This window comes from Microtus pennsylvanicus, chromosome X (genome assembly GCF_037038515.1).
Source record: "Microtus pennsylvanicus isolate mMicPen1 chromosome X, mMicPen1.hap1, whole genome shotgun sequence".
In the NCBI taxonomy this organism is placed as follows: domain Eukaryota; kingdom Metazoa; phylum Chordata; class Mammalia; order Rodentia; family Cricetidae; genus Microtus; species Microtus pennsylvanicus.
The window spans coordinates 113,614,592-113,640,361 of NC_134601.1; the positions used below are offsets into that span (position 1 = coordinate 113,614,592).

At 32.1% G+C, this 25,770-nt stretch overlaps 1 protein-coding gene across 7 annotated transcripts in view; it reads right to left on the bottom strand.

The window, feature by feature from the left end:
* The window catches only part of Cnksr2 (connector enhancer of kinase suppressor of Ras 2), a 207,692-nt gene that overhangs the window by 87,312 nt on the left and 94,610 nt on the right, over nt 1–25,770 (bottom strand). For 4 of the 7 annotated variants that reach the window (XM_075958274.1, XM_075958273.1, XM_075958278.1 and 1 more), the window contains exons 9-11: nt 18,484–18,630; nt 8,885–9,018; nt 5,625–5,836 (exon numbers count right to left, since the gene is read on the bottom strand). In XM_075958274.1, the coding sequence (XP_075814389.1) occupies nt 5,625–5,836; nt 8,885–9,018; nt 18,484–18,630 (493 nt within the window). The remainder of the gene's footprint in view (nt 1–5,624; nt 5,837–8,884; nt 9,019–18,483; nt 18,631–25,770) is intronic. The other 3 variants (XM_075958276.1, XM_075958275.1, XM_075958279.1) reach the window with 1 other exon arrangement.

Below are 25,770 nucleotides of genomic sequence, written 5' to 3' on the forward strand. Positions count from 1 at the left end.
AAGACAAAATTAGCTAAGAAATTGTCAAATGTCTTCTGATGGGTATGACTCCCTCCAGATGAGAAATGCTGTTACTTTCTGTTCTTGGCTTTTCAATTCTGTCTGTACAGGGAGCACCATTTCATATGGACCACATCATTCCACTGATAGTCATGTGAAGGTGGTGTTATTTTTTTGAAAAGAGAACTAAATAACCATTCTGAACAGCTATCTTTACATTATTTTTTTCTGTATATTAATGCTCTGGAACCTATTGAAAGTCTCCCTTTCTTTACTATTTTATCTAATAGCTGTTTCCTTGAATGCTTGCAAAACAAACCTTTCTTCCAAGGGCCCATGTCTTTCAGAGTTTCCAACACTTTTATTTATTTCCCACATCATTTTATCCTTTTATCCTGTCTAAGACTTCAATAGTTGGCTATTGCTTTAGTAGGGAGACCAAATATGAAGATATACCTTTACTGTTTTAATCCTTTATTTACTAGGTCCTGTAACAGGGAGGACATTAAGTGCTAAAACGATTCAAAAGCAGATGAAATTCTTCGGCACATTTTATTTATGAGCAGCAACCACTTACCATGCCATTTAGATACCATTTCTTTTCTTTTTTTCTTTCTTTTTGGTTTTTCGAGAGAGAGTTTCTCTGTGTAACAGCCCTAGCTGTCCTGGAACTAGCTCTGTAGACCATGCTGGCCTCGAACTCCCAGAGATCCGCCTGTCTCTGCCTCCCAAGTGCTGGGATTAAAGGTGTGGGCCACCACCACCCATCTAGGTACCATTTCTTTTTTTTTTTAATTAATTAATTAATTTATTTATTAAAGATTTCTGTCTCTTCCCCGCCACCGCCTCCCATTTCCCTCCCCCTCCCCCAAATAAGTCTCCCCCCAGCCCGAAAAGCAATCAGGGTTCCCTGGCCTGTGGGTAGTCCAAGGAACCCCCACCTCCATCCAGGTCTAGTAAGTTGAGCATCCAAACTGCCTAGGCTCCCACAAAGCCAGTGCGTGCAGTAGGATCAGAAACCCATGAGAAAAACATTGTGCTAAGTGACAAACATATGTAAGCTAATGGTTAGTTCTTACAGATATAGTAATAGTACTGCTATTCTGTTTTTCTAGACGAAATCCTGAGGTATAAGTGTAGCCTCTATTAAGCTCAAGTTCAAGTATAGCCAAGCTCGGACACTAACACAAGCAACCTGACTTTGAAACTAATGTGCTTTAATAACTTTATCAACAAAGCTATAGAAATTGAGAAAGAGAGCCTTCCCTAGATGATTACTCTAATTCTCATAATAGGAATATACTTTCTTATTTTTATCCATTAGTTACATGGTCTCTAATCACAGTTAGCTTGATGCTAAAAACCATTCTGTGAAGCTACCCAAAGTAGAATATTTATACTTTTTTTCAAAAAGTCCAAAAAGAATAATAATTCTTTTGAGCATAGTATATATCTCATATTTCTCCTTCATTAAATTCTATGATTACTCCTTTGGGAATAGTATTTCTTACTAGAATATATAGATCTTCTGTGGACAGTACAACTTTTTTCCTCTCTAGAATAGCTAATGAAATAAACCCGATTTTTACTTTCAAAGGAAGTTATTTATAATGGAAAGTGACAAGAAAGAGAGAAGCCAGCTATTCAGAAATGAAAGAAATATAAATGAATTCTGTGTATTTAAATCTTTAGGAATTTAGAAAAATGCTTAAGTTATAATTTGGTGTCTTCAAAGAGAACAATTTTTAATAAAAAAAAGAAAGGCAATGGAGCCGGGCAGTGGTGGCCCACACCTTTAATCCTACCACTTGAGAGGCAGAGGCAGGCGGATCTCTGTGAGTTCAAGACCAGCCTGGTCTTTAAAAAAAAAAGAAAGGCATTGGAGTAAGTATGACAACAAACTTTGAAATGTACAGATATCATTCTTATTTCCCAAGTAGTAGAACTTGCCCCTTCACCATATGACAATAGATCATTAAAGCCATTTACTATTTAGGTGACTAAAAGGGAGAAAATATTTGATTTTCTTTTATCAGTGAAGTTGAAAATATTCTAGACACCAAGTTTACTCAATGCACAAACATTTATGAGAATAATGTCCAAAATACTATACACATTCATTTATATGCTTTTGATGAGGAGTTAGATTTTCAACCAATGAGAAAAGGTCTGGGTTTCCATTTCCCAGCTCACATGGTTCTTGAGATATTTTAAATTATTTCCCTTCTGTTCCTACGAAATTTGACTTCCTGTGGCCACAAAGGGGTTCAGCCAATTGTGCCTACTCTTTAACTGAATTTCTCACGTAGAAATGTAACTGTAACGGTGTTCTTTGATGAAACAGAAGGGGCATGGAATCCACTAGCAGAGGAAGCTGGTGGAAAATAGTTCTGCTCTGAAAAGTTGCCAAACAACTGATTTTTATTAAATTGAACCTTTGCATTTGAAGTCTGGGAAGATGAAACCAATTGTTAATGTGATTTAATTCTATTTTCCTTTAATTTTGTAATGACAATAATGAAAATTAATATCTAATATACTGGGTACTGAGGCAATTTACAGTGCATTGTCATTAAACTCTCACAAAAACTCTATGAGGCAGAAATCATCTTCATTAAATAAACGAGAAAAGTGAAGCATAAAGTTGTATGCCTTCAGGGTCATTCTGGAGTAGTCAGGTGATAGATAGGATCTGGGGACACAGTTGGTACTACAGAGGATAATAATAAATCCCAATTGACATTGGTTTTGTAAATAGATCTACTTTTGCATATAATCTGAAATTATTTTGGTTTTTATTGTTAGTAAAATGAAACCTTTTACCCCGGTTTAAAAGGATAAGCCACACCATTGTTCCTTACCCACAATATAGGAAGCTTTTTAAAAAGCTGTCAGGGCAATGTTTATATAAATACATGTTTATTGTTGGTGAGTAGATACAAAATAACATATAAGCTAAGACATAAAATTAGGACTACTTCGCTTGCTTGAAATAAAGTTCGAGTTTGGAAAGACTAATGAAATGTTTTAAAATGATTTTTTCTAGAGTTTTTGAGAATTACTTTTTAATCATATATGGCAAGCTCTTATCACTGATAGGGTCAACAAATATCCATGGGTAGTTCATCTCAGCTCATTACTTAGTAGCTGTGCGAACTATTTAATTTCTTTGCAGTTTAGATTTTTTTCATGTACAGATATACTATTGTTGGGAGGCTTAAGTGGACTAAGCCCTTTGCAGTACAGAATGGGATGGCCAAGATGAGGTAAGGAGAGCGAGGCAGACCAAGGAAAGGGATATCTTTTTATTTTTTTCCACTTTTGTACATTACTGATTTTTGTTGAGCTCTACATTTTTCTCTGCTCCCCTCCCATCCTCTTCCCTCGCCTTCAACCCTCTCCCAGGGTCCCCGTGCTCCGAATTTACTCAGGAGATCTTGTCTTTTTCTACTTCCCATGTAGATTAGATCTGTGTATGTCTCTATTAGGGTTCCCATTGTTGTCTAGGTTCTCTGGGATTGTGATTTGTGGGCTGGTTTCCTTTGTTTTATGTTTAAAAACCACTTATTTTGAAAGAGGGAGCCATTATGGGGCTAGCAAGAAATCTAGCACTAGGGAAATTCAAAGGAATCCACAAGGTTGACCCCAGCTAAGAATCTAAGCAATAGTGGAGAGGGTGCCTGAACTGCCCTTGCCCTGTAATCAGATTGATGACTACCTTAATTGTCATCATAGAACCTTCATCCAGTAACTGATGGAAGCAGATGCAGAGATTCAGAACAGAACACTGGGCCCAGTTCCCAAAGACCAGTAGAAGAGAAGAAGGAGCAATAATATGAGCAAAGGGGTCAAGACCATGATGGGGATACCCACAGAAACAGCTGACCTGAGCTAGTGGGAGCTCACTAATTAGACTGACAGTCGGGAACCTGTATAGGCCTAAAGTAGGCCCTCTGAAGGTGAGTGACAGTTTTGTGGCTGGGGCAGTCTGTAGGATCATTGGCAAAGGGACCAAGATTTATCCCTAGTGCATAAACTGGATTTTTGTAGCCTATTCTTCTTGGAGGGATACCTTGCTCAGGCTAAATACAGTGGGGAGAGCCCTGGTCCTGTCTCAAGTGATGTGACAGACTTTGTTGACTCCCCACGGGAGGCCTCACCCTCTCCAGAAAATAGGGATGAAGTGGCAGAATGTGGGGGAGCTGGAGGAGGGGAAAAAGAGGGAACTGGAATTGGTATGTAAAATAAAAAAATGTTGTTTTAGAAATAATTTTAAAAGTTATGTTAAAAATATAAATGCTTATTCTTATGACAAAGAAGCACATGCACACAAACACAAATGATTGTAAGTGTTCATGTTCTTTTCATTTCTTTATTCTTATCACTATTTGTGTGTGTGTGTGTGTAGGGGTTTGTGTATGTGTCGTGGTACATGTGTGGATGTACCATGAGGTCCCATGTAGAGCTTCTGGAAGTTGTATGCTAGCTTTTCAGTGGGTTGCAGGGCCAAGCTCCAATTGTCAGGCTTGCACAGCAAGCACTTTTTACCCATGGAGCCACTTTGCCGACCTTGGTTTCTATTCTTAAGGCAAATGTTTGGCAAAACTTTACATATATAACTTTACCAAATAGCTGTAAGAAAATTAAGCATGTATAAGAAGAAATAAGCTGTCTTTTGGGAACAGAGGATGGAGCAGGTTGTACTAATTAGGAAGGATCTTGCCTTTTCCCAAAGTGTATGTTCCTCACTTTTAAGGATTAATTTGACACTGGACAGGGAAAAGCATAGACTTCCAATTAAATCCATTCATTTTACATTTCAGGCATCTTCACAGGCAAATATTGGAGATACATTGTATCAATTTCAACTGTGACTGTGTTAACTTCTTGATCATACAAAGAAAATGAAGAGTCAACAATAAAAATCCTAACAGTAATTCTAGGTTAATCTATGCCCTAAATAAGGTTTGTCCTTTCTAGTTAACAGTTTCTTCTACTCAAAGACAAGATCAATCACTTAAACTTCTTAGAAGAATATAAAATCTGACACTATTTTCCTCAGAAAAGCCTATCTAAATACTTCTTTAAAAATCCTCAAGGATTGCTGGGCAGTGGTGGTACACACCTTTAGTTCCAGCACCTGGGAGGCTGAGGTAAGGAGGATCTCTGAGTTCAAGGACAGCCTGGGCTACAAGAGCTAGTTCCAGGACAGGCTACAAAGCAGCACAGAGAAACCCTGTCTTGAAAAACAACAATAAAAAAATCCTCGAGGATTAAATCAATGATTTTATTTCAAAGAAATCATGTTAGTTCTAAGCATTTATACTTATAAAACTCTTGACTTAATTTATCACCTATCAGAGAAGAAATACATGTGATTCTACAATTTTCATATGCCATTCTGATTTAAAATCTTTACTAGTCATTAGAAAATATAGAAAACTTTCTAATATCATGCCTGAAATTGTTAGTAGTCTACTCAGAAGTACATGATGACACTGATGTGGATTTTAACAATTGGAGAGGGATCCAGTAATCTCACCACTCCAAATCTCTTAAAGGTAATCAAGAAACTCAGGGAAGATATGTATCCTTATATAAACCAGAGAAGAAGGAACTCTTACCATAGGTCGGTGTGCTTTCTCGTCTTCCTTGACTACTTGATCGTCCTTTTTCATATTCATAGCAATACAAGACGGTATCTTCTTCCACGATGTTAAACCTCTTTCGATATTCCTGATCCAGAAATGAGTTTGGGGATTCAGATCCCTTATGAACTGGCTTGCCCACCATATGTCCTCTGAGGTCTTCACAGGGAAGGTTTCCCTTTTCGTCCCTAAAGCAAAGTGAAGGTAGAGGAGATGGGTGTAGCATTAGGGCCATACAAAATTAGAGGGACCTTAAAATACAAATAATACCATTCCTTTACAATGTATTTTCAGATTTTTATAAGATTTCTTTGAGAATTATAAGGTTAGTTAAAATTATTCCTATTTTGTCTCAAATAAGAATAAGGCCCAATGGTTAAATAAATTGCCTCAATGTCATATAGATAATAAATGCCAGTTAGAAATACACCATGAATCTTCCAACTTCTGCTCTCGTTCATTTTCACTGTGTCATGTCATAGGAAGAAAAATAATTTAACCACATAAATTGATTTTAGTTGAAGGAAAGATACTAGGTATAATGCTAACAATTTAATCATAGATTTTTCTTCTGTTTGTTTATCTTATTGGTTTTGACAGGATTTGTGTTGCTGAAAACAAAGTTCTTTCTGATTCTGTCACCAAAATAAAGGGAAACTATGGTCTTATAAATGACATTAGTATCTATAAATCAGTATTATAAGAAGTTCAAACAGCAGATTATTAATGTAAATGAATTTTAATGTTATTATAAATGGTTACTATATATATTCAAACTCTATGTATTTCCTGAAAGTTAAAAACGTGTTTATGTGGAGCTCATTCAGAAAGGCTATATAAAAATTATTACACATTAGCAATGTTTCTTATGGAGATAGGAGAAAAATGGTAAAATATGGAATTTACAAATGGGATTTGGGAAACAGCAATTCCACTTTACATCTGTAATAATTTAAGCAGACATTTTCTTGACATTTTATGGGATTCCTAAATCTCATTGCTGTTATTTAAAAATATTTCCTTTAAAATGTTTTTGTTACAATAATTTCATTTTTCATTTTTATTGAAAATTTCACGTGTTCAATGCATTTGAATCATATTCATTCCTCACTCTGCAGCTCTACCTTCTCTTGGGTGACCTCATATTGCCCCCCCAATCATATATTTTTTACTTAATCCCCCCTTATACATTGTGAAACTTTAATGAGCACTGCTCACTTTGTGAGAATGTCTAGTTTGCGATTTTCCCTCATGAGTGGTCCGAGGTGCAAGGCCATGGTTTTTAGAAAGTAATGGATGACTGAACTCCTAATGAAAGATCCCCTCTAGGACTAATTAAAACAACACCTTATTTATCTTAGGAAATGTTTCCCTAGGTATCTGATATTTTTCTTGTCTTCTAGAACATGACTATGAATGTAAAAGCTATGCTTTTCCTTCCATGCATCGTTGTGCTTCATCGATTCTAGGTGTTCCCAGTTACCCAAAAGTGTCCCATAAATCAATGTTATCAAATAAGAAAACATTAATTCGACATCAAAACAAGACCAAAATTTTAAACTTGCAAAAGAAACTTGAATCATTTTTAATTAGCTTTCATTATACCATATAAAACAATGATGAATTTATTAAAATATGCCAATTTAAGAATTATGAGTCTTGGCCTACCAAAAGTCTATATTTCTGTATCTTCATGAAAATGTTTAGATGTCCCAATTCAAAGAACTATGATCCAAATATTTTAAATATGTAGGCAGCAATAAATAATATTCTCAAAGATGACTAAATCAGAAAGTTGTCTTATTAATTTACTTCTTTACTAGGTAAAGTTATCATTATTATAATCATTTACTTTTTTACTTCCTAAAACCAATACATTTCTTATTATTGAATTATAAATATATAACCAGCTCTTAGGAAATATACAGAACATAAATATAAATCTCAGTGCAAATTTCATTTTTAGTTAACTGAAAGCTTTTCTTGAACTAATTGCCTGGTATTTTTCTGTTACTGCTAATTCTCCATTGGAAAAAAATTGATATTGCAATTAGCTTGGAAACAGTTGTAGTGAATTCATAATACTGGAGGAAGGTTATGTTTATCTGTAAATTTGCAGGTTTCTCTGCGGGGCCCATGACATGAATACTAACGCAGCTTGTACCATAAGGTAATTCAGAACTATTGAATTTCCATGTTATATTTATATAGACATTCCCTGCAGAAGAAAATTGCAAGAGCTGGCATTTTCTATAATATAACATTATAGAGAAGCAGCCTTTCTCAACATGTCAAGTTTATTAAACATGTCTATATGGAATCTACTCAATAATGTTAAATTTGGAAATGTACCATGCATGCAAAACAAATTTTAATGGAATGAAGTAATAATATATAAGTATGTATGTACAATTAAATATATAAATGTGTTTGCATATGTATATATTCATAGTATGAGTTTCTGAAGAACTTAAAGTAATCACTGTAATAGAAACAATTTCACTTTTCTTAAATTTATATGTACATGTACAAAAATAATAAATGCATGGTTATGCTCTAGATTTAAGTATTTAGGTTAAAAGATCATTTTCCCAGTAGATAGTCTTTGCACTTAATTAGACATAGTAGAGTTAATAAGGCAAATTAGTTATTATAGCGAATAATTATTTAAGGACCTTTAAAATAATTATTTACAACACAGAGAAAGAAATTTTGTTAAGTACAAAATATAACCAGTATTATGTTTTTATATTATCAAAATTCTTACCCTATAAAAGATGCCATTACAATATTCTTTTAATGATCACCTAAAATTTGAGATAGTAAATACAACTTCTTTTACTTAAGAATGTGTAGAACTCATCTATAAACTCTATCCATTTAAAAACATATGAAATGTTTTACATTAAACTGACATTTCTTAAAGCTTCACAAGCAAAAATCCTCCCTTAGTATTTACCTTGTAAAATAATTTTGGTTATTTAATACTACTTTCCTATTATGCAAGGTCATGAGTGTAAGATACTCACTGTCCAATTTATGCTTATTAAAATTTAGTTGTTGTCATTATTAACAAAAGAGCATTTGGTATAATGAGAATCGCCTTCTAGAATATGTTTAGAATTCCAGAAAAAACTATTCACAGTGCTCTTGAAAAACTAGCTTTCCAGTTTAGGAGCTATTATATTAGCCTTTCTCTAGAAGCTGTCCAGAATAATGCCATGGGTAGCTTATACCTGGGAATATAGGGCTCTGCAGGAGGAGGGGGAATGTAGAGATCCTGGAGGGCAGAGCTGTCTCTCTTGGTGGGTGTACTGATGGTGCTGGAGGGCGTGGCAACGCTGCTTGTGGGACTTCTAGGTATAAGAGGCTGGTTAAAATGAAAAAGAAAATACATACGCACACAAACAACACAAAACAACAACAATGACACATAGTTATCATTTAAAAATGATCTGTTTGTGCAAAGTTTTGAACTTGGCTGAAATAAAGAAAAATGTTATTGTCCATATGGGTATTTCTTTGATCCCTCCCCAAACAAATAACAAATAATAGAGTTTTCAATGCAGTTTCCAACTCACCTTTTCAATGGCTTAACCATCCAAAAGCTACTTATAAAGTAAAAATACCATTCAGTGATTCATAATGAGAAGACATGTCACTCACAAAAAGAAATGTATTTTAATTAACTTTGCCAGAATTGTACTTTTGAAAGCTAATAAAAATAATTCATAAAAGAATTAGCTTCCTCACATCCTGACTGACATTTGAAAAACTATAGTGTTATATTAGTAAGAAATGTCACAGATGCTCAAAGAAGGCAAAAATGGCTATCAACACAGGAGAGAATTTTCTAGAAAACTGTACTTTCTCCCAACATAAACACTGGTAGCTGTCTCATCGCCAGCCCTCAGAGCCATTTTATATCACATCTTCAAAAGCATAGTGAATAAGGAGACACGAACATTTCATCTTTCACAGACACATATTTTCATCTAGTATTTAAAACTCATCTTTGGTTGCATGCCTATAGATACCTTGGATTTAAGTATTAAATAGGAAGTTGCCTTCTAAACATACTGTATAAACCGACTTAATCACATCAGTCTTAAGAGCAGTCCCAATTCCAAGATTCACAGTATTTGAGAATAATCTTGTGGATTGAAAAACATTATCCTAAATTGAAACTCAAATTCACAAATTTTTATATTTATCTTACAGATCTTACTGATTAAGTATACATACAATTAACATTAAAATAAGTATCTCAGTGCAGTCTCAAACACGATGATAATGACCACAAAATGAATTGCATCTTCGTATGACAAAATGGTGCTATTTTAGCCTGTATGAAACACATTTGGCATATCTAGGTGATAGACTCACAATTCTACTACTTCAACATGCATTGCTGGAAACTCAAGTAAATGCATCTTACAACTATTTTGCACTGTAGCATTACTTTCATACAGATAACCAAAAATTGTTTGAAAGTCAGGCATGAATACAATGGAGATTACAATGTAGGTTACTGGGATACGCTACATAATTTGGGAATCAGTTAATGATTTTGACCTTCCTCATTACACAGCTCCCCTTAATAGCTTGAAATCACACTTTCTGCCAAAATGGTGGTTATGTTTAAATGTATGTAAAATCAAACTTAAAGAAAGAGAGACAGGAAAAAGGAATAATCATGTATAAAATTTAATTTTCTATCATATATGATGACTTACAATGGTCAGAAACTTTACACATTAATTAATTAATATATTATGACAGTATGCAATAAAAACTTCTCTGTCTGACAATATAATTTTTTTTTGGAATAGAATCCAGTTAATCTATTCCTGTCCTATAGAAAAAAAAATTCTTGGCAATGAGAAACTCTTGAGATGTAGATGACTGGAAGAGTCATTTGTACTGATGAATGCCATGAAGCCCAATGATATTAAATGAAAATTCTAAGACTGTTTCATGCCTCTATAATATTTGAATGAAAGGTTCAGTGATACATACACATGCACACACACACATACTCATATTTACTGCAATATGACTGCTTATAGTTTTTTATTTTGTTGTTATCTTTTAGCTCTAAATACAGATAATGATAATAAACATGAAGTAAAAGAAAACCTTATTACACATTATATTAATTTCCAATATTTTAAAATCAATTTACTATGGAAGACAAATGAATATTTACTATGCTTTTTAATGTACTAGTATGGTACGTTAAAATATCTCACTTTATGTGAACTTAAACCACTTCCTAATAACACAAGTTTTTCATAAAAAGTAATCTGACTCAATTTTTTATTCTTTTTCCTCTATTTTAAGGTTGCTAATTGCAGTTTGAAGATGTTTCTCCATTCCCTTGGTGATATATAGAGTTTTTGTTTGTTTAGTACATACTTTTTTCTTTCCACTCCACAAAAAACAAATAAAGAAAAACAGAATTGTATTAATTTTTACAAGGATATTTAAATATGCCTTAAGCATGAGGTGAAGTCTAGCAGAATATTTTATTCTGTATACATTTCCTTTCTAGGAGATTTAAGGATTAGCAATGCCAACTTCCTACAAATTCCTGTATTTGTACCTTTCTATTTTCAACAAGGAGTTGCTATTAATGTGATCAGTAAATGTGAATCAGTATATTGGAAGATTAATATAAGAAAAAAAGCTTAAAATGTTCAAATAGATGTCAGGTTTGATTACGTTACCCTGATCTAATTAATTGAACTGCTTTAAAAAATTCAACTTGTTTTTACCGAACAAAAGAAGAATTATTCAATTCTGTTCCTGAGTTCAACTGGGTGTTTATTTTATTGATAGGTAAATCAGAAGAAGTGTTTTAATGGGTTTATTGTGTGGGTGTAATCTGGCTTATCAGTACGTTCTACAGCAATTAAAGCACAGATAGTAAATAATCAATATACAGACAATTATTTTTGTGTACTAGTTGTGCTATTTTTTATCAAGCTGAACAGAGATAAAAAGAAAATATTAATTTGAGTATCAAATTAAAAAATCAACTTTGACATTGGCAATGAAAAAATAAACTGTGTCCTAACATTAAAAACACTGTAGAAAAAAAACACTGTGGACAAGAATTGAAATAGTATAAAATTAAATGATTGAAAGAATTCTGAGATCATTAAGAAACTTTAGGAAGACAATAACAGCTTAAGGCATAGAATAAATGATGAAATTAAGATGAAATCAACCATTGAGGAAAAAAAAAAGAAATTCCTAATTGTAACAAGCAAAAAAACAAATGAACAAAAACCAAAAACATCTGCTATTAGTATGAAATTACATGGAAAATAACAAGTTTATCGTCTCCCAATTAAAAACTAATGATCTTTCAGAATTCAAATCAAATTTTAATAGGTATATTCTTTGAGTAAAAATTTCAAGTAAGAGAATTTAAAAAAACTAAACTATCGCTTCTCTTATCCTAGAAACATTTTCTGTAAATCATTATTTATTCTAACATAGCATCATTGTATCAGTTATAATTGTACCAAGAAAGATTGGAATTTTAAGTAAAAATAATAATGCTATTTTTTTCTTTCACAACTTTAACATGTTTATTAAAATGTGCATGGGAAAAACTACTATCATTAATTAAGAGTATTGTTTTAAGACTGCATATTGTTGTAAGCCTTTAATATAACATGGCACTATGGTATGTAACCAAGTGTGATTTAGATCCATTTTGAATTCCCATCCAAATGATTTTATTTAGTACCTTGTCATAACATCCAGTATGGTTCTTACACCATAAAGCTCTTCCACCGGTTGAACAGCACTCTCACACAGAAGATCATCTCTGTGTGTATGTGTGTACGTCTATGTGTGTGTATGTGTGTGCATGTGTGCACCTTACTCTTGTAAATCAAGTCTGATAAATTATTGTAGAACACTGCCACTTATCTTTTTATGTTCAAAGTCATATGCATCTCTTTAAATGTACATTTAGAAGCTTAACAGGCACTTGCTATTGTCATCAGGACTCAGAAATCTACTTAGAACTTATATATGCATTTCAGTGTCAGTTTAAACTATATAAATAGCTTAAAAACATTCTCTAAAATATAATACGGTACAAATCTTTCCCTGAAGTATGGGTGAAGACTTCAGAAATAACATCTTACTGATTAGTTTACATACTGATCGAGGGTTCTAATTGTCAAAGAAAATTTTTAACTTTTACAAGAGATTAAGTGAATCATTACTTTAAATTTATTTGATGGATCAAGTGTTTTTGTCTTTGTATTTACCAATTTTAATATCACAAATAGCACATCTGCAAAGAACTAATATATATATTATACACATATATGAAATCTCTATATTTAAGTAAATCAGTATATATGAGATGTCTCTGGCAAAGATTATTAAAAAGAATGTCTACACTTAAGAAAGTAATTTGAATTTCAAGTTTTACTTGAAATATTTTATATTTCCAAATCCTTGGCAAGCATATTTTAATTAAGTTGGCCCTCAGTAAATGATCCAGCGAAGTTAGATATATAAAAGTCTTCAGTGAACCCAATGACATAGAGGCAACCCCAATATTTCAATGTTATACACTGTAATAGTATTTAGTTCCAAAATACACTTATGTCAAATTCACACAAAAACTTGTTTTCCCTTTCAGGGGTAAAAATATCAACTGAGATACAAATGATTACATTAAGTATATAACCTAGCCATTCATTTTCTTTATTCTTAGAAATAATCACAGATTCCAGCTGATCACAATACCTCAATTTTCTAGCATGGGACAGTCTTTAAGTCCTTACACAGTTCAGGCCCATTCTTACTAAATTCCCAGTACTAGCTTCATTTAGTATTAGAATATTACTTTATATTAACAATTATTTCCTTGATCATTCCAACAAATACTCCAGAGAAAATGTATTCTGGGTTTGGAAACAAGAATTTGCATACAATTTTGTACATTTCATGACCACATAAAGAATGCTAGATATAATTTTAAAAAATAATGTGTACTTTTTACCTGGCCAAGCTTTTCCTAAGTGAGAAATTATATTTGAAAATAACGTAAGCAAAATAATTGCATTGTTTAAAAATTCCCCCTCAGTTTCACAGCTTCTAATCGAATACAGATTTATTAATATAAAATATTTGTACTTTTTATAAGCAGATAAATTTTCTGTTGTTCTTACTAGACTATAAAGAAAACTTTTTTTAGACCATGAATATGATCAGGAGACCTTAGATCCTTGAAATTAAATAACACAGATATATGGACACCAAAATATGTATGTTCTTATACAATATATAATAAAAAGCCTTTGTAGTCATATTACAAAATAGCTTTTTCCATCAAATCATCTGTACTGATAATAAGACTAGTGTATGTAATTTTGTGCTGCTCAATCTTATATGCATAATTAAATGATAATATAAAAATTGAAGTTATGTATTCCAAAATATAGTTAACAACATTATGGAATATTCACCGAAGAAACTACATTTGAATTTGAGGTTTTACTTGAAACCCTTTACATTTTAAAATCTCTGAAAAGCATAGCTTAACTCAATTGTCAACTGTTTAAAAACGGCTCACTTCACATCATAGCTTCTTATTTGTAGTCTGTGTTAAAACTGTAAAAGCATTTGGCTGAAACCCGCCAATGTTACTTAGGTTTTTATTTTATGGTTTGAACACTGATGAATTATAATTGATATGACAGCTGCGTGCAGTTATTTCCTAATATGAGCATGTAAAACACAGAAATAGTTCTGTTGTCCAGCCAGCCCAATTACAGTTTTAGTTAAAATTATTTTGTAGTGTTATACCTCATATAAAACATTTTCTTTACAATATGTTTTCAAAACAACTCTCAGACGTACAAATTGTCTTTCACTAATATTTGTTTAATAACATCAACTTGCATTATGGATATTGAAATAAATTTTGTTGCTGCTCCTGCTTTGACTTTTTATACAATTACTTTAACCATTTATATTTGTATGCATTTTAAATTGAATGTGATCACCATTCTATAGTCGTTATACCAATTGATATACAAAATTGACTGCTGTTGACTACTTCCTTTCTGCTCAAATCACTTAAATATCCTGTAAATTGCCATCAAGGTTAATTAAACAATAAAATTTAAGTACAAAATAACAAGCCAATACTAATAACTATGGCATCAATATATGAGATTTATGGAGTAGAAAATAATTTAGGAATATAAATTATTCCTAAATTCATATAGCTTTATCTTAATTCATATGAAATGTCTTGAACAATATCTAAATCAGATTTTGAACTCTAGCATTGATTGACCTGAGATGTTTTTCTCCACCAAAAGCTGGGTTCTTTAACAGTTTTAAAAATTCAATGATTCCCAGTGATGATTTAAGGAGATTTCTTGGCAGCGTCCAGCTAATTCTTCGATACATCTCTTGTAAGAAGAAAATGACTGTCCATATATTCTTGCTGCAATGCATCCTAATTTAGTAACCAAACCATCTAAACATATACTTGTGACCTATTCAGCACTCCCTGAAATTTATTTCACCGGTAGACGAATGTGACTATATGCAATCACCATGCTTATCAACATCCTGGAAATTAGCAGAGTGCCTCTAAGATGATTTGAAAGCAGCTCTCAGAAGGCAAGCTACCCCGTTTACCTTCCTAGAATAAATGATTGTACTTATGAAAGTACACAGATGATAACAGAATTCAGTTTTTCAGATGTAATTAAATTTGGTCATTGTATCTAATGAAGCGATCTTTACGTCCTTCAGGTCTATCATCAAAAGTTTGAGAAAATAGAATTTTATCAAAAGAACTGCCAAATTTCATGAAATGTGCTGATGAAATTTCTCTGTGAGCATGAAGTTGGATTGTATGCTTTTGCTTATTTGGCTATGATTTCCAAAGAAATTCCAAATCAAAATCTCTCATTGCAGTTAATTCATATTGAGTAGCCCTATTTGAAACAGTTTAGGAATAAATACTTTAGGATATATATGCCATTTTATTTGTATAAATAAAATTATTACCATTTTTGTTTAAAATAATTGGTTTGAAAAAGATGTATGCACTATTTTTGACCTCCATGTAAAGTCAATTGCAATATTTATTTGAAAAAAGTTAATAGGTAAGTTAAGCCTGGTAATTAGCAAATGAACTTGAAATGCTGATTTAAATAAATTTCACAGATTCTTTGTGTAGCTTTTAATTAAAGTAATTCCTACTAAATTACTGGTATACTTGATAAAAATAACCAACATAATTCAAACTTCAAGTTTGCATTTTGATGATTTATATGTAAGTGAATTAATAGGCATTCTAGTCTCAGGTGATTTGTATAGACACCAGAATTAAGAAAACAATAATGATGATGCTTGTGTCTACCCAGAGGACTGTTACTGCATTAGTACTTATGGTTCACAGTTGAGGCTGGTTCTCAGGAACTAGGAAGAAAAAAATATCTCAGATAAAGGTATGAAGCAATCCACAATTGCCATCAAATCTCATCTTATCATTTGACTTTTCTTTTCTAGGACAGTCTGCATTCAAACTCTAGATTTTAAAATTTTTACGTGTTTCCCCATTCTCTTGTTCTCAAATCTATATTCTATAAAAATTCTCATCAGGTAGTTTCCACTAAGTGGAATTGATTTAAGTACAGGCTAAAGCCTAAATTCATGAAAGAACTTGATTATAATGGTATAATATCCAGTCCAGAAATAGGCTGTACGACCGTGTGGTGGTGGTGCTATTGTATACGTACAGAACACATTCTTCTTACACTCAAGAATTTGGTTTAGCACTGCTAGAAGAATCTAATTATTAAAAAAACCAATTCTTTTCCTTCTGCTTTGCAAAAGTCAATTTTGAAGCTATTTTCAAAGATGTTAAAAGTAATTTTGTTTTCACTAACAGGCTTATCTAGAGATGGTGAACTTTGGGAATTCATTTTAGGTAATTCTTATTGGGGTAAATAGCAAACTTACAAATTTGTGATATATGGTATATACATATGTACTTATTTAAATTATCCACCCCAGATTTTAGTATTATGAAAAGGTAAACATAAAAATATTCAGCATATATTAGTAGGTAGTGAGAAATAAATATAATTAATGATTTGATAATGCTTATGTATAGCTATATAAGAATAGACCTAAAACAGTACCTTAAAATATGTCATAATTATATTGTACAAAATGATGGAATTAATTTTAAAAGATCTTTGCCCTCTAACTTTGAAGAAAATATGTCATGTGTATGTATAAGATATAAAATACTAGTTTTTTTGATTATTTTACTTTTTATATAAAAGTGTTAATTGCTATTAACATTCATTCTCCACTTCAGTTTATGCTACTGGAAAAAGATCTAACAATGAAATAAATTACTACGTGATTTTCTAAACAGACTACTTCAAAGTACGTGGAACAACAAGAACTAGGATCTCTTTTGGTGTTTAGGTCCCTTTATGAAAAACTGCATACAAGTAGTGATTTTTCCAGCTATTTATAGCTGAAAGTGTGAGGCTCTTCTCCAGTGTTCCTACTCCTTTAAACTTTGAAAAAAGATCATTGGCATAGACAATAGAAAATTCCAGATGAAGCAAACAGCCTCGGAACATTAACAATCATTAGATATTTTGGTATAAATATTGTAAGTCAAATGCATTTAGAAATACTAATGCAATCTATATTTATTCATTTGAAAATTAGAAAAAGTTTTGCATTAAAAATGTTAACATTGTAACATTTTATGTGTTTTAATATTATCTAAATATAATGCCAACTTTAAGGCTGATAAGTGGTAAAGTTTAAAAGAATGGAAACAAATTATATTTATAAGAGCTGTTTAATGGAAAACTTACTAGAAAAAAAATGTTGCTTGTAAAGGGCACTAGTAGAAAAATTACTAAATCTTACACAGCAGAGACTATAACGAAGCTTTTCTTTTTAATATGAGAAATTATCAGTATTCTACATTAGATGGGAAACTATTTAAAAAAGAAAAATCAACTAGATTTCTAGCAAAGGGTAATAGTCTACTATTTTAACAAAGTGAAGATTGGTGAAAAAAATTAATTATACATTTAAGGATTATATCCTGATTGAAATAAAAATGTATTGATTTCTTGTCTTTGTGCAATAACAATATTTTATATCTTTTAAATAACTCTTATATGCTTTATTACCACTCAAATTAACATTTTATAGTAAAATTTCATAATGAAGAAAACTGCAAAACTTCTTTTTTTCATATTCACGATGTAAAATGTAACACTCTCCCTGGTTTTTCTGCTGCAGGGGGTGGACAAGTGAAAAATGAGCTATAATGAGGAATACACTAGTTAATTTTTAATTGCTAATTTGAAAATTAAATTTCTACTCTTTATAAGGTACAAATTTATTTCCTTATTTAAAGTAACTCTATAAACTATCTGCTAGCTTCTTCCAGAAGTGGATGTGATTCTAACATATAATATTCAAGATCCTATCACAAAAAGTTAACCTCTTAATTTTTTCCCTTTCCATATTTTGGCGTGGATTAACTTGTGAAGTTTTAGAATTATGCTTTAGGTTTCTAATTAAATTAGTGTTATCACTTGGGTTTTAGTGATTCTCTCAAATTCCATCACAATTAAGCCTATAAGGATAAGCAGTGAAGAGATAATTTCACAAACAAATTTTCAAAAGCATACAAGATTAATTCATATGCTGCTGAGATGAGGCACAGAAACGAAGCATTACTGCGATAATCTATGGCTAAAATGATGGTGTATGACTTATGATTAAGCTTTATTACCTGCAGAGCAAGGGGCTTCCATCTCATATTTTTCAGTAAAGCTGGTGCTGAGGTAAGCATGCTCTGAGGTCGCTTTTTCAAAGTTAAGATAACACCACTCGGGTCCTCTCGTAGTGCATTCACCAAATTTTTCAACTGCCACCCCACCTGGTAACCAGCAAAATCATTACAATAAAATTGAGGTACAGTACTCGAAGATTTAATGTTCTCCCCCTTTAATAAGATTAGTAAAAAAGAAATCACATAATCGGAGTATCCGCCTACCTATTTTCAGGAGATATATATATTCAAGAGAGAAGTTTTATGTTTGAATTATTAACCATATTATTGCATTAGAGTCCATATAATTATGAGACAACATAATGGACATTTACCATATCAAAACGGAGACTAAAACATATCTTGCCATTCACGTGATTTGGAAAATAAAGAAATTCTATCACCGTTGATACTGCTTAGCTGCGAGGTCTTGGCCAAAGCTCTTCACAAGTACAATTTAAAAGTCCACATGCCATAAAATGATGAGTTGGCAAAGTCTTGAGCTAACAAACCACACCACATGCTTTCTCATCACCATCTTTTAGAGACACGTGACTGCAAGTGTCTTTAAGTTAGACTGATATTGTGCTACCGATAGCAGGTACGGACACACCAAGGAAACATTCTGAAGCAAGGGCAGCAGCATCAGTGAAATAACCCTTTTATCATGGTATAAAGATAGATTTAAAACTGACATGGTAATGTTACTTCAGTGCAGCATCTGCTGCCAATGTGTTCCAAATAACCTATAAACTTAATATTTGTGTGCTAAATGTAATGAAGCTGCTTTATTTAAATATCAGCTCAGGACAATTAAGACAAATAGTAAATGATTTGAAAACTGGCTTAATGAATATTCATGTTAAATTACTTCACTAATCTTCTTTAAAAATTTTAAACATAGAACTTTTGTTAGTTTGCTTTTAAAATGGATTAGTGATACAGTATCAAGTAATTAAGGTTTCAGACCTGGCTAGTTAAAACGGATAGTTTAAAAGAAACATTAAAAATCAATTACTGTATTATTAATTTTTAAAAATATATTTAATATTAATATTAAATACTTAAAAGAACCTTTTATCTTAAGTCTAGTGGAGTCAAAAATTTAAGTTGGATTGCAAAAATAATTCAGCAAATGTTCTAAAGAGTCATGTAGTTTCTTTTAGGCACTCAAAGTAGATAGATGTCTTTGGTGTGCTCTTCATCACGTTTTTGTCTAAAAGATATTACTCAACTGGAAAAAATAAGAACTTCCACCAAATGATGCAAAGATTGAAAGAGACTCAGGAATTAATCTGGAATGTATCCATTGTAGTTTAATGGTAGATGTTTCATATATTTATTGAACTTCCTCTAACAGATAAATTCAACCACAGATGAAGTGAGCAAAGAAAAGAAAGGAAAACAACGAAACAAAGGAGCTTCAGTGCTCAAAATCTCGAAAAGCTTGCTATGGACCAAAATGGTCACTGTGATAAATAAGAGCTTTTGAAAAGAAGATTAATGCAGATCAATTTCTATTAGGAAACCAGCCCAATGCTTCCTGTTTTCTATAAGAGGGGATGGTTATAAATATATTAGATCCATTCTGATATCTGATAGCTAATGTCCGGATAGCTGTTTGTACAAGCTAAGACGCAAAATAAGTGGATATGAATCTGGGCATTCATTCATACTCTCGCCACAAAATGAAACCTAATATTGAATTATAAATCTGAGGGAAGACAAATTCTTCATACAAAACTTATAAACAACTTATCAATAATAATCATACCTAAATTAGTAAATTAATTAGTAATTAAAACAAGCAACCAAGAACTGATAGTTTTCAACAATTTACTGCACATTTATTTGTATTCACGTATTTCATCATATTTTACCCTGTATAATCACTACGGATAGTTAATATATTTATATACTTATTTATTTTTGACATTGGGTCTTGCTATATAGTGCTGAGTGGCTTTAAACTTATGAATTTTTGATAATCTTCTTGTCTCTGCTTCCCATGTAGTTGGATTCTAAGCAAATGACCAAGCTGGGTTTAGCTGAAGACTTTTAAAGTTGCATGCTTTTCTGTGAAATGTACAGTTCAATTTAACTTGCCCTTTTCTGTTATAATTTCTGTATACTTTTAAGTAAATAATTAAAAATAGAATTACTTGTCCACAAGAAAGTGAAATTGTTTCTGGCAACAAAATTAACTTGAATATACTTTAATTTTATCTGAATGTTATTTAATAGTCAAATATTTGAGTATATAACTTGACTTTATTTTAACCAAACTGATTACTATCATTTAACATGATGAAATCAATGGTTTTAGCAAAAGCAAGCAAATATAAATTAAGAATCATATGTAGTAAATAGTTTGGCTCTCAAATTCTATTTTCATTATCACAAGGAAATGCCAGGGTAAATATGTAACACTGTACAATTAAACCAATATTTTAAATTATTTAAATATTCACTACAAGGGGATATAAAATTATGTGTGGAACAAAGTAAGTCTCATGGTGGTAAAAATATCATTTTTGTTAAAAATGGTTACAGCTATGGAAGGTAGAATGGATGTAATATCATTAATGATGACTACATTAAGGAGAACAATAACCTTTCTACATTCCACTTTTTATTTCTTTAAATTTTACCAATAAACATTTTAAAAAATTTAAAAAAACAATAAAAACAAGGTTTTAATTTACAAATAGTAGTATTTTAATTAGGACAATATGAATTTCAAGAGCTAATGAGAAAAGCTTACTATCAAAAAAAGTCTACTTAATGCACAGAATCAGAAAGGCAACTACTCTAAAATATCAAAAGAAATGGGAAACGAAGTCTCTGAGCATTGCATTTTAGATGACTAATAAAAAGGAATATAAGCTTATTAACATGTGTGTTCAATAAGAACTACAGTGATATTTTATTCCGTGACTAATTTTCAGTAGACACACCCCTTAATCATTAGGTCCATTTCACATAACAATTCTGGAATGGAAATGAGGCCTGATGAGCAATATACATAGAAGAATGGTAATTGGATGTGACGACTTTATCATTTGAATGTCTCTTTTATTTCCTCAGTCCTCTTTTGAAATTATTAACGTAGATAATTTCAAATTATTTAATATCTTTAGTTCCTCTTGTTTTATACTGTCATACTTAACAACTGTCTTCAATGTATTAGCAAATGTGATGTATTCTTACAACTTCAGGCAAAATGATTTGCAGATATGGTGCTGTGGTATCATCATACTCTTACAGTCACATAATGAGGTACAAAGAATTCTTGAAATTGATTTATTACCCTTTACCTCATTGAGATACTTATCGTTGACAGATAATAGAACATGGACAGAAGGTGTGATATAATGAGGCATGTATGTGTGTTACAGTTCGAAGAAGCTTGGGATCCCCCATGCAAAGAGCTAAATCTACGTGTCCAAATGTCCAAAGAGCTAAATACCACAAATGAAAGAGAATCACTTTTACCAGATTCACTTTCCATTTTCTAATTTATGTTTCTGGCTAGCTTTAAAATATCAAGTGTGAAAGATTTAAATGATAGAAATCATGTAAATACTTATCAGCAATATATAAAAAATTATGGCATTCTTTCCACTGGTTTCTGAGTTCTCATGTAGTAAGAGAAACAGGGAGCTTAAAGAAGTGAAGACATCCTAAAGTCTACCAATAATAACAGCATAAGCCACCAATATTGGAAGGAATCAAAGAACAGGAATTAGAGATAGTAGGCTATGAATAAACATGGAAAAACCACTATTAAATCAAGCTATATAAAAAGAATTGCTTGATTTGTGAAACAGTGAGCTCAACATCAAGAAATGTTTCAATAATTTAGTAGTTCAAATGATAACAGAGCTTCCAAAGTCACAAGATATTACAGTTTTAATAAAAGAAGGGGATGTAAAAAGATAAGGACAGATCAACGTGTGCAGACATAATATGGTCCTGCTAAATCTTTGTTTCTTTGTCCTTTCTTCTCGGTGTCTGTATGAGATAATATTTCATGTTGTCTTGTTATAATAATCCCTTCTCTGTTAATAGTTTCCATTAGCAATCTTCTGCATATGACTCTCAAATCTTTCAAACCTTTTCTGTTTCCTATTAAGTGCTTCTGTCACATACTCTAACTGTGGTGCTAATATCTACCAAATAATCACATACCAATAGTATATTGAAGTAGGTTCTTTATATTTATATGAAATTATTTTAATTTCTATTTCTTTCTTATAGCAGCTCAAAGAAGCAAGTATTAAGATAACATTACATGTGATAAAATGGAAAACGTGACTGGTTGGGGGCAACATTACAAATTAAATGGCAGAGACAAGAGTTTATATTTAGCTCAATATCTTCATTCAAATATCTCTGGCATCTCAAATGAAATCAGTATTCTACAACACAAATATATTATCTCCCCTTTTTATTTCATTTACCACAACTACCAATAACTTCCATATAATTCTATCAAGTTTGGATTCACCTATGGATATTTACCCCATTTTATCTGCAGGTACATCATGAAAATTTCCTAGCAATGAACATTACTTTTCGTCTAGACAGGGTACTTACTTATTAGATTCAAACTGAGTCATAACCTACCTTTCTTCTTCTAGTCTTTTACATCTCCACAGTACCACTATGTGCGAATGTTTTCTTCCTTTCAAAGCTTTTAAATTTCCCCAAATTACAGCTCTTCTTCTCTTAAATATGGCTCTCAAACATGAGTTTATACTAAATAAATAAAGGCTTGTTTTCAATGATAAGACTGCTAGGTTTTACTTCAGAGATTAAGATCCAGTTGTAGTTCTGGGGTAGGAGCCTAATAATTTGCTTTGCTTTCTAAATCCAAGTTTCCATACAATGCTGATACTACTTGCTCTTAGTCTGGGAATCATACTTTGAAAACTGCTATAATAAATGATGAACTTACTGAAGGTAATGACTTGCCAATGCCTACAATATTTTATATAATTTTAGACTGGACATAGTAACTCAAATTAGTATTTATTGAGACCCTAGAGTATGATTATAACATAATGAGCACAGAAATAGATGAACAGGTAAACATTTAGATTAAAATGAAGGAACAACTCCAAGCTATAGTAGAACCCTCCCATCCTGCAAAAAGGGGGCAATCCAACCTATTCCATCCTTGGGTTTGGGGGAAGGTTTCCAACTAGTCTAAACTGAAATCTTTAGGGTTTGGAGTGAAAGACTCACAGAAATTCAATAGGTAAAGAAATCTGTGCAAGAAATTGTAAGTCTGAACAACTTTCAACAGTTTAGCGAGGGTGGATGACAGAGCAAGGTAAAGATAAGGAGGCAGGAGAAAGAAGCAGGCCACTTGGAGGCTTTTGAAATCAAACAATTAAGAGTTGGTTAAGCAGTAAGCACGTTTTCCTCCAAACAGCACGGTTCGCTTATAGCTGTCTCACTGCTCAAGTGCTTGTTCCTCTGCTTGAACTTTTTCTGTCACTTCGAAAATCTAAAATCTCTCCTATTCATAAAGGCTCATTTGCTTGCAATATCCATCATAATGCCTCCTTTTTAAAAAAATTTTTGAGACAGAGTTTCTCTGTATCTTTGGAACCTGTCCTTGAACTGAGAGATCCGCCTGCCTCTGCCTCCGAGTGCCGGGATAAAAGGTGTGCGCCACCACCGCCAGACTCCTATTGCCTCTTCTTACAAGCACAGTCCTTTTTTTTTTTATATGAATCTTGCAATACTGCGCCTCATTAGTATAATTTTCCCTTGCTATCTTTCTCTGCTTACCATCACAACACTGGCTTCTGAGTAAAAACAGTTTCATGTTTAGATATCCCTTCAAAAAATAATATGCTTTCCAAAAATAGACATTCAGTATATGTTAATTTGACTGATGAGATGAGATGACATTATGAGAACTAAATGTTTCAGTGACAACAAAATGCTAAAACTACAAAATGGCTTTAGTATCGATGTAAAATCAAAATGTAGCATGAACATTTTTATTAAATGCACTTGAAGTTTGCTATGTTAAATAAATGTTAAGTGACCTTCCCTCTAAAAAATATATGTGATATCAAAGCTATTATACATAGTATTTACCCTCAAAGAAGCAATACAATGTTCCCTGTAAATAAATATAAAATACTGCCCTTTAAATTACAATGTGATTATGGCACATAATAGAACAGTGAACAAAATTCTTACTTGTCCTAAAATATTTTACAATTAGAATAACCTTTCAAAATTATATTTGTCTTACATAGTATATCTTCTTATTAATTCAAGATAACACTTTTCCCACATTGTTGAACTAATGCTATCCTTCCCATTGGACAAGTAAGAAGACTGGCTAATTTTATCACTCACTAACTTATAACCAAACCTTAACACATATATTAAGATGTATTTTATGTAACACAAGATTAAAAATTCCCAAGAAAGTCACTAAGGTTCTGAAGGTCAGAAGCCAGAAGTTCTGGTTTCTTGTAGAGGGGGTCTTTTAAGTGTACTTTTCAGGCTGAAGCAGGTGTTTCTGGGTAAGAGGAAACATAAGTTGGGAGATTCTGGACAAATGGCTGCCTGGACTGAGACACAAGGTTCTTTGGGTCAGTGCAGTAGAGGCGAGAGATTTTCATTCCTTTGGGCACACAGAGGGAAGTTGTCTTTATGTCTATTGGTTTTCCAAACACCTGGTGAATTATTTAACCAAATTATGAAGTGACAGACATTACTCTTTGGACCCAAGTAGTAAAACTTAACGAACATTCATAAATATTAGATTTTTAAAACTATCATATCAATCTGGAGATTTTCCTTTTTTGTGGACATATGTGGAGTTACAGAGATCATCTTTATATCCACAGGTAGGAAAGTAGGATATTTCTTAAAATAGTTTAAAAAATATTGCCCTTCATAAAAATGAGTTTCATTATCAATACTTACATATGTGTGTGCATACTCACATTCTTAGCTCCCCAGTGGTAATGTATAAACGATACCCTTTCTTAGAACCTCAAAGAGACTACAGAAGTTACTCCACACTGAGATGTCTCCCTTTCTCAATGAAATCACTGAGGAGGCCAGAGGCAATGCACAAATGATCGCATTACAGATAAACACTCTCAACCTTTGCTAAAGATTTTTGAACTGAGGTATTTATTATCATATTCTGTTTCTTAGAGTTACTATAAAGTTACTAAGAATGTAATCAATGAATATTTTGTGCCAGTG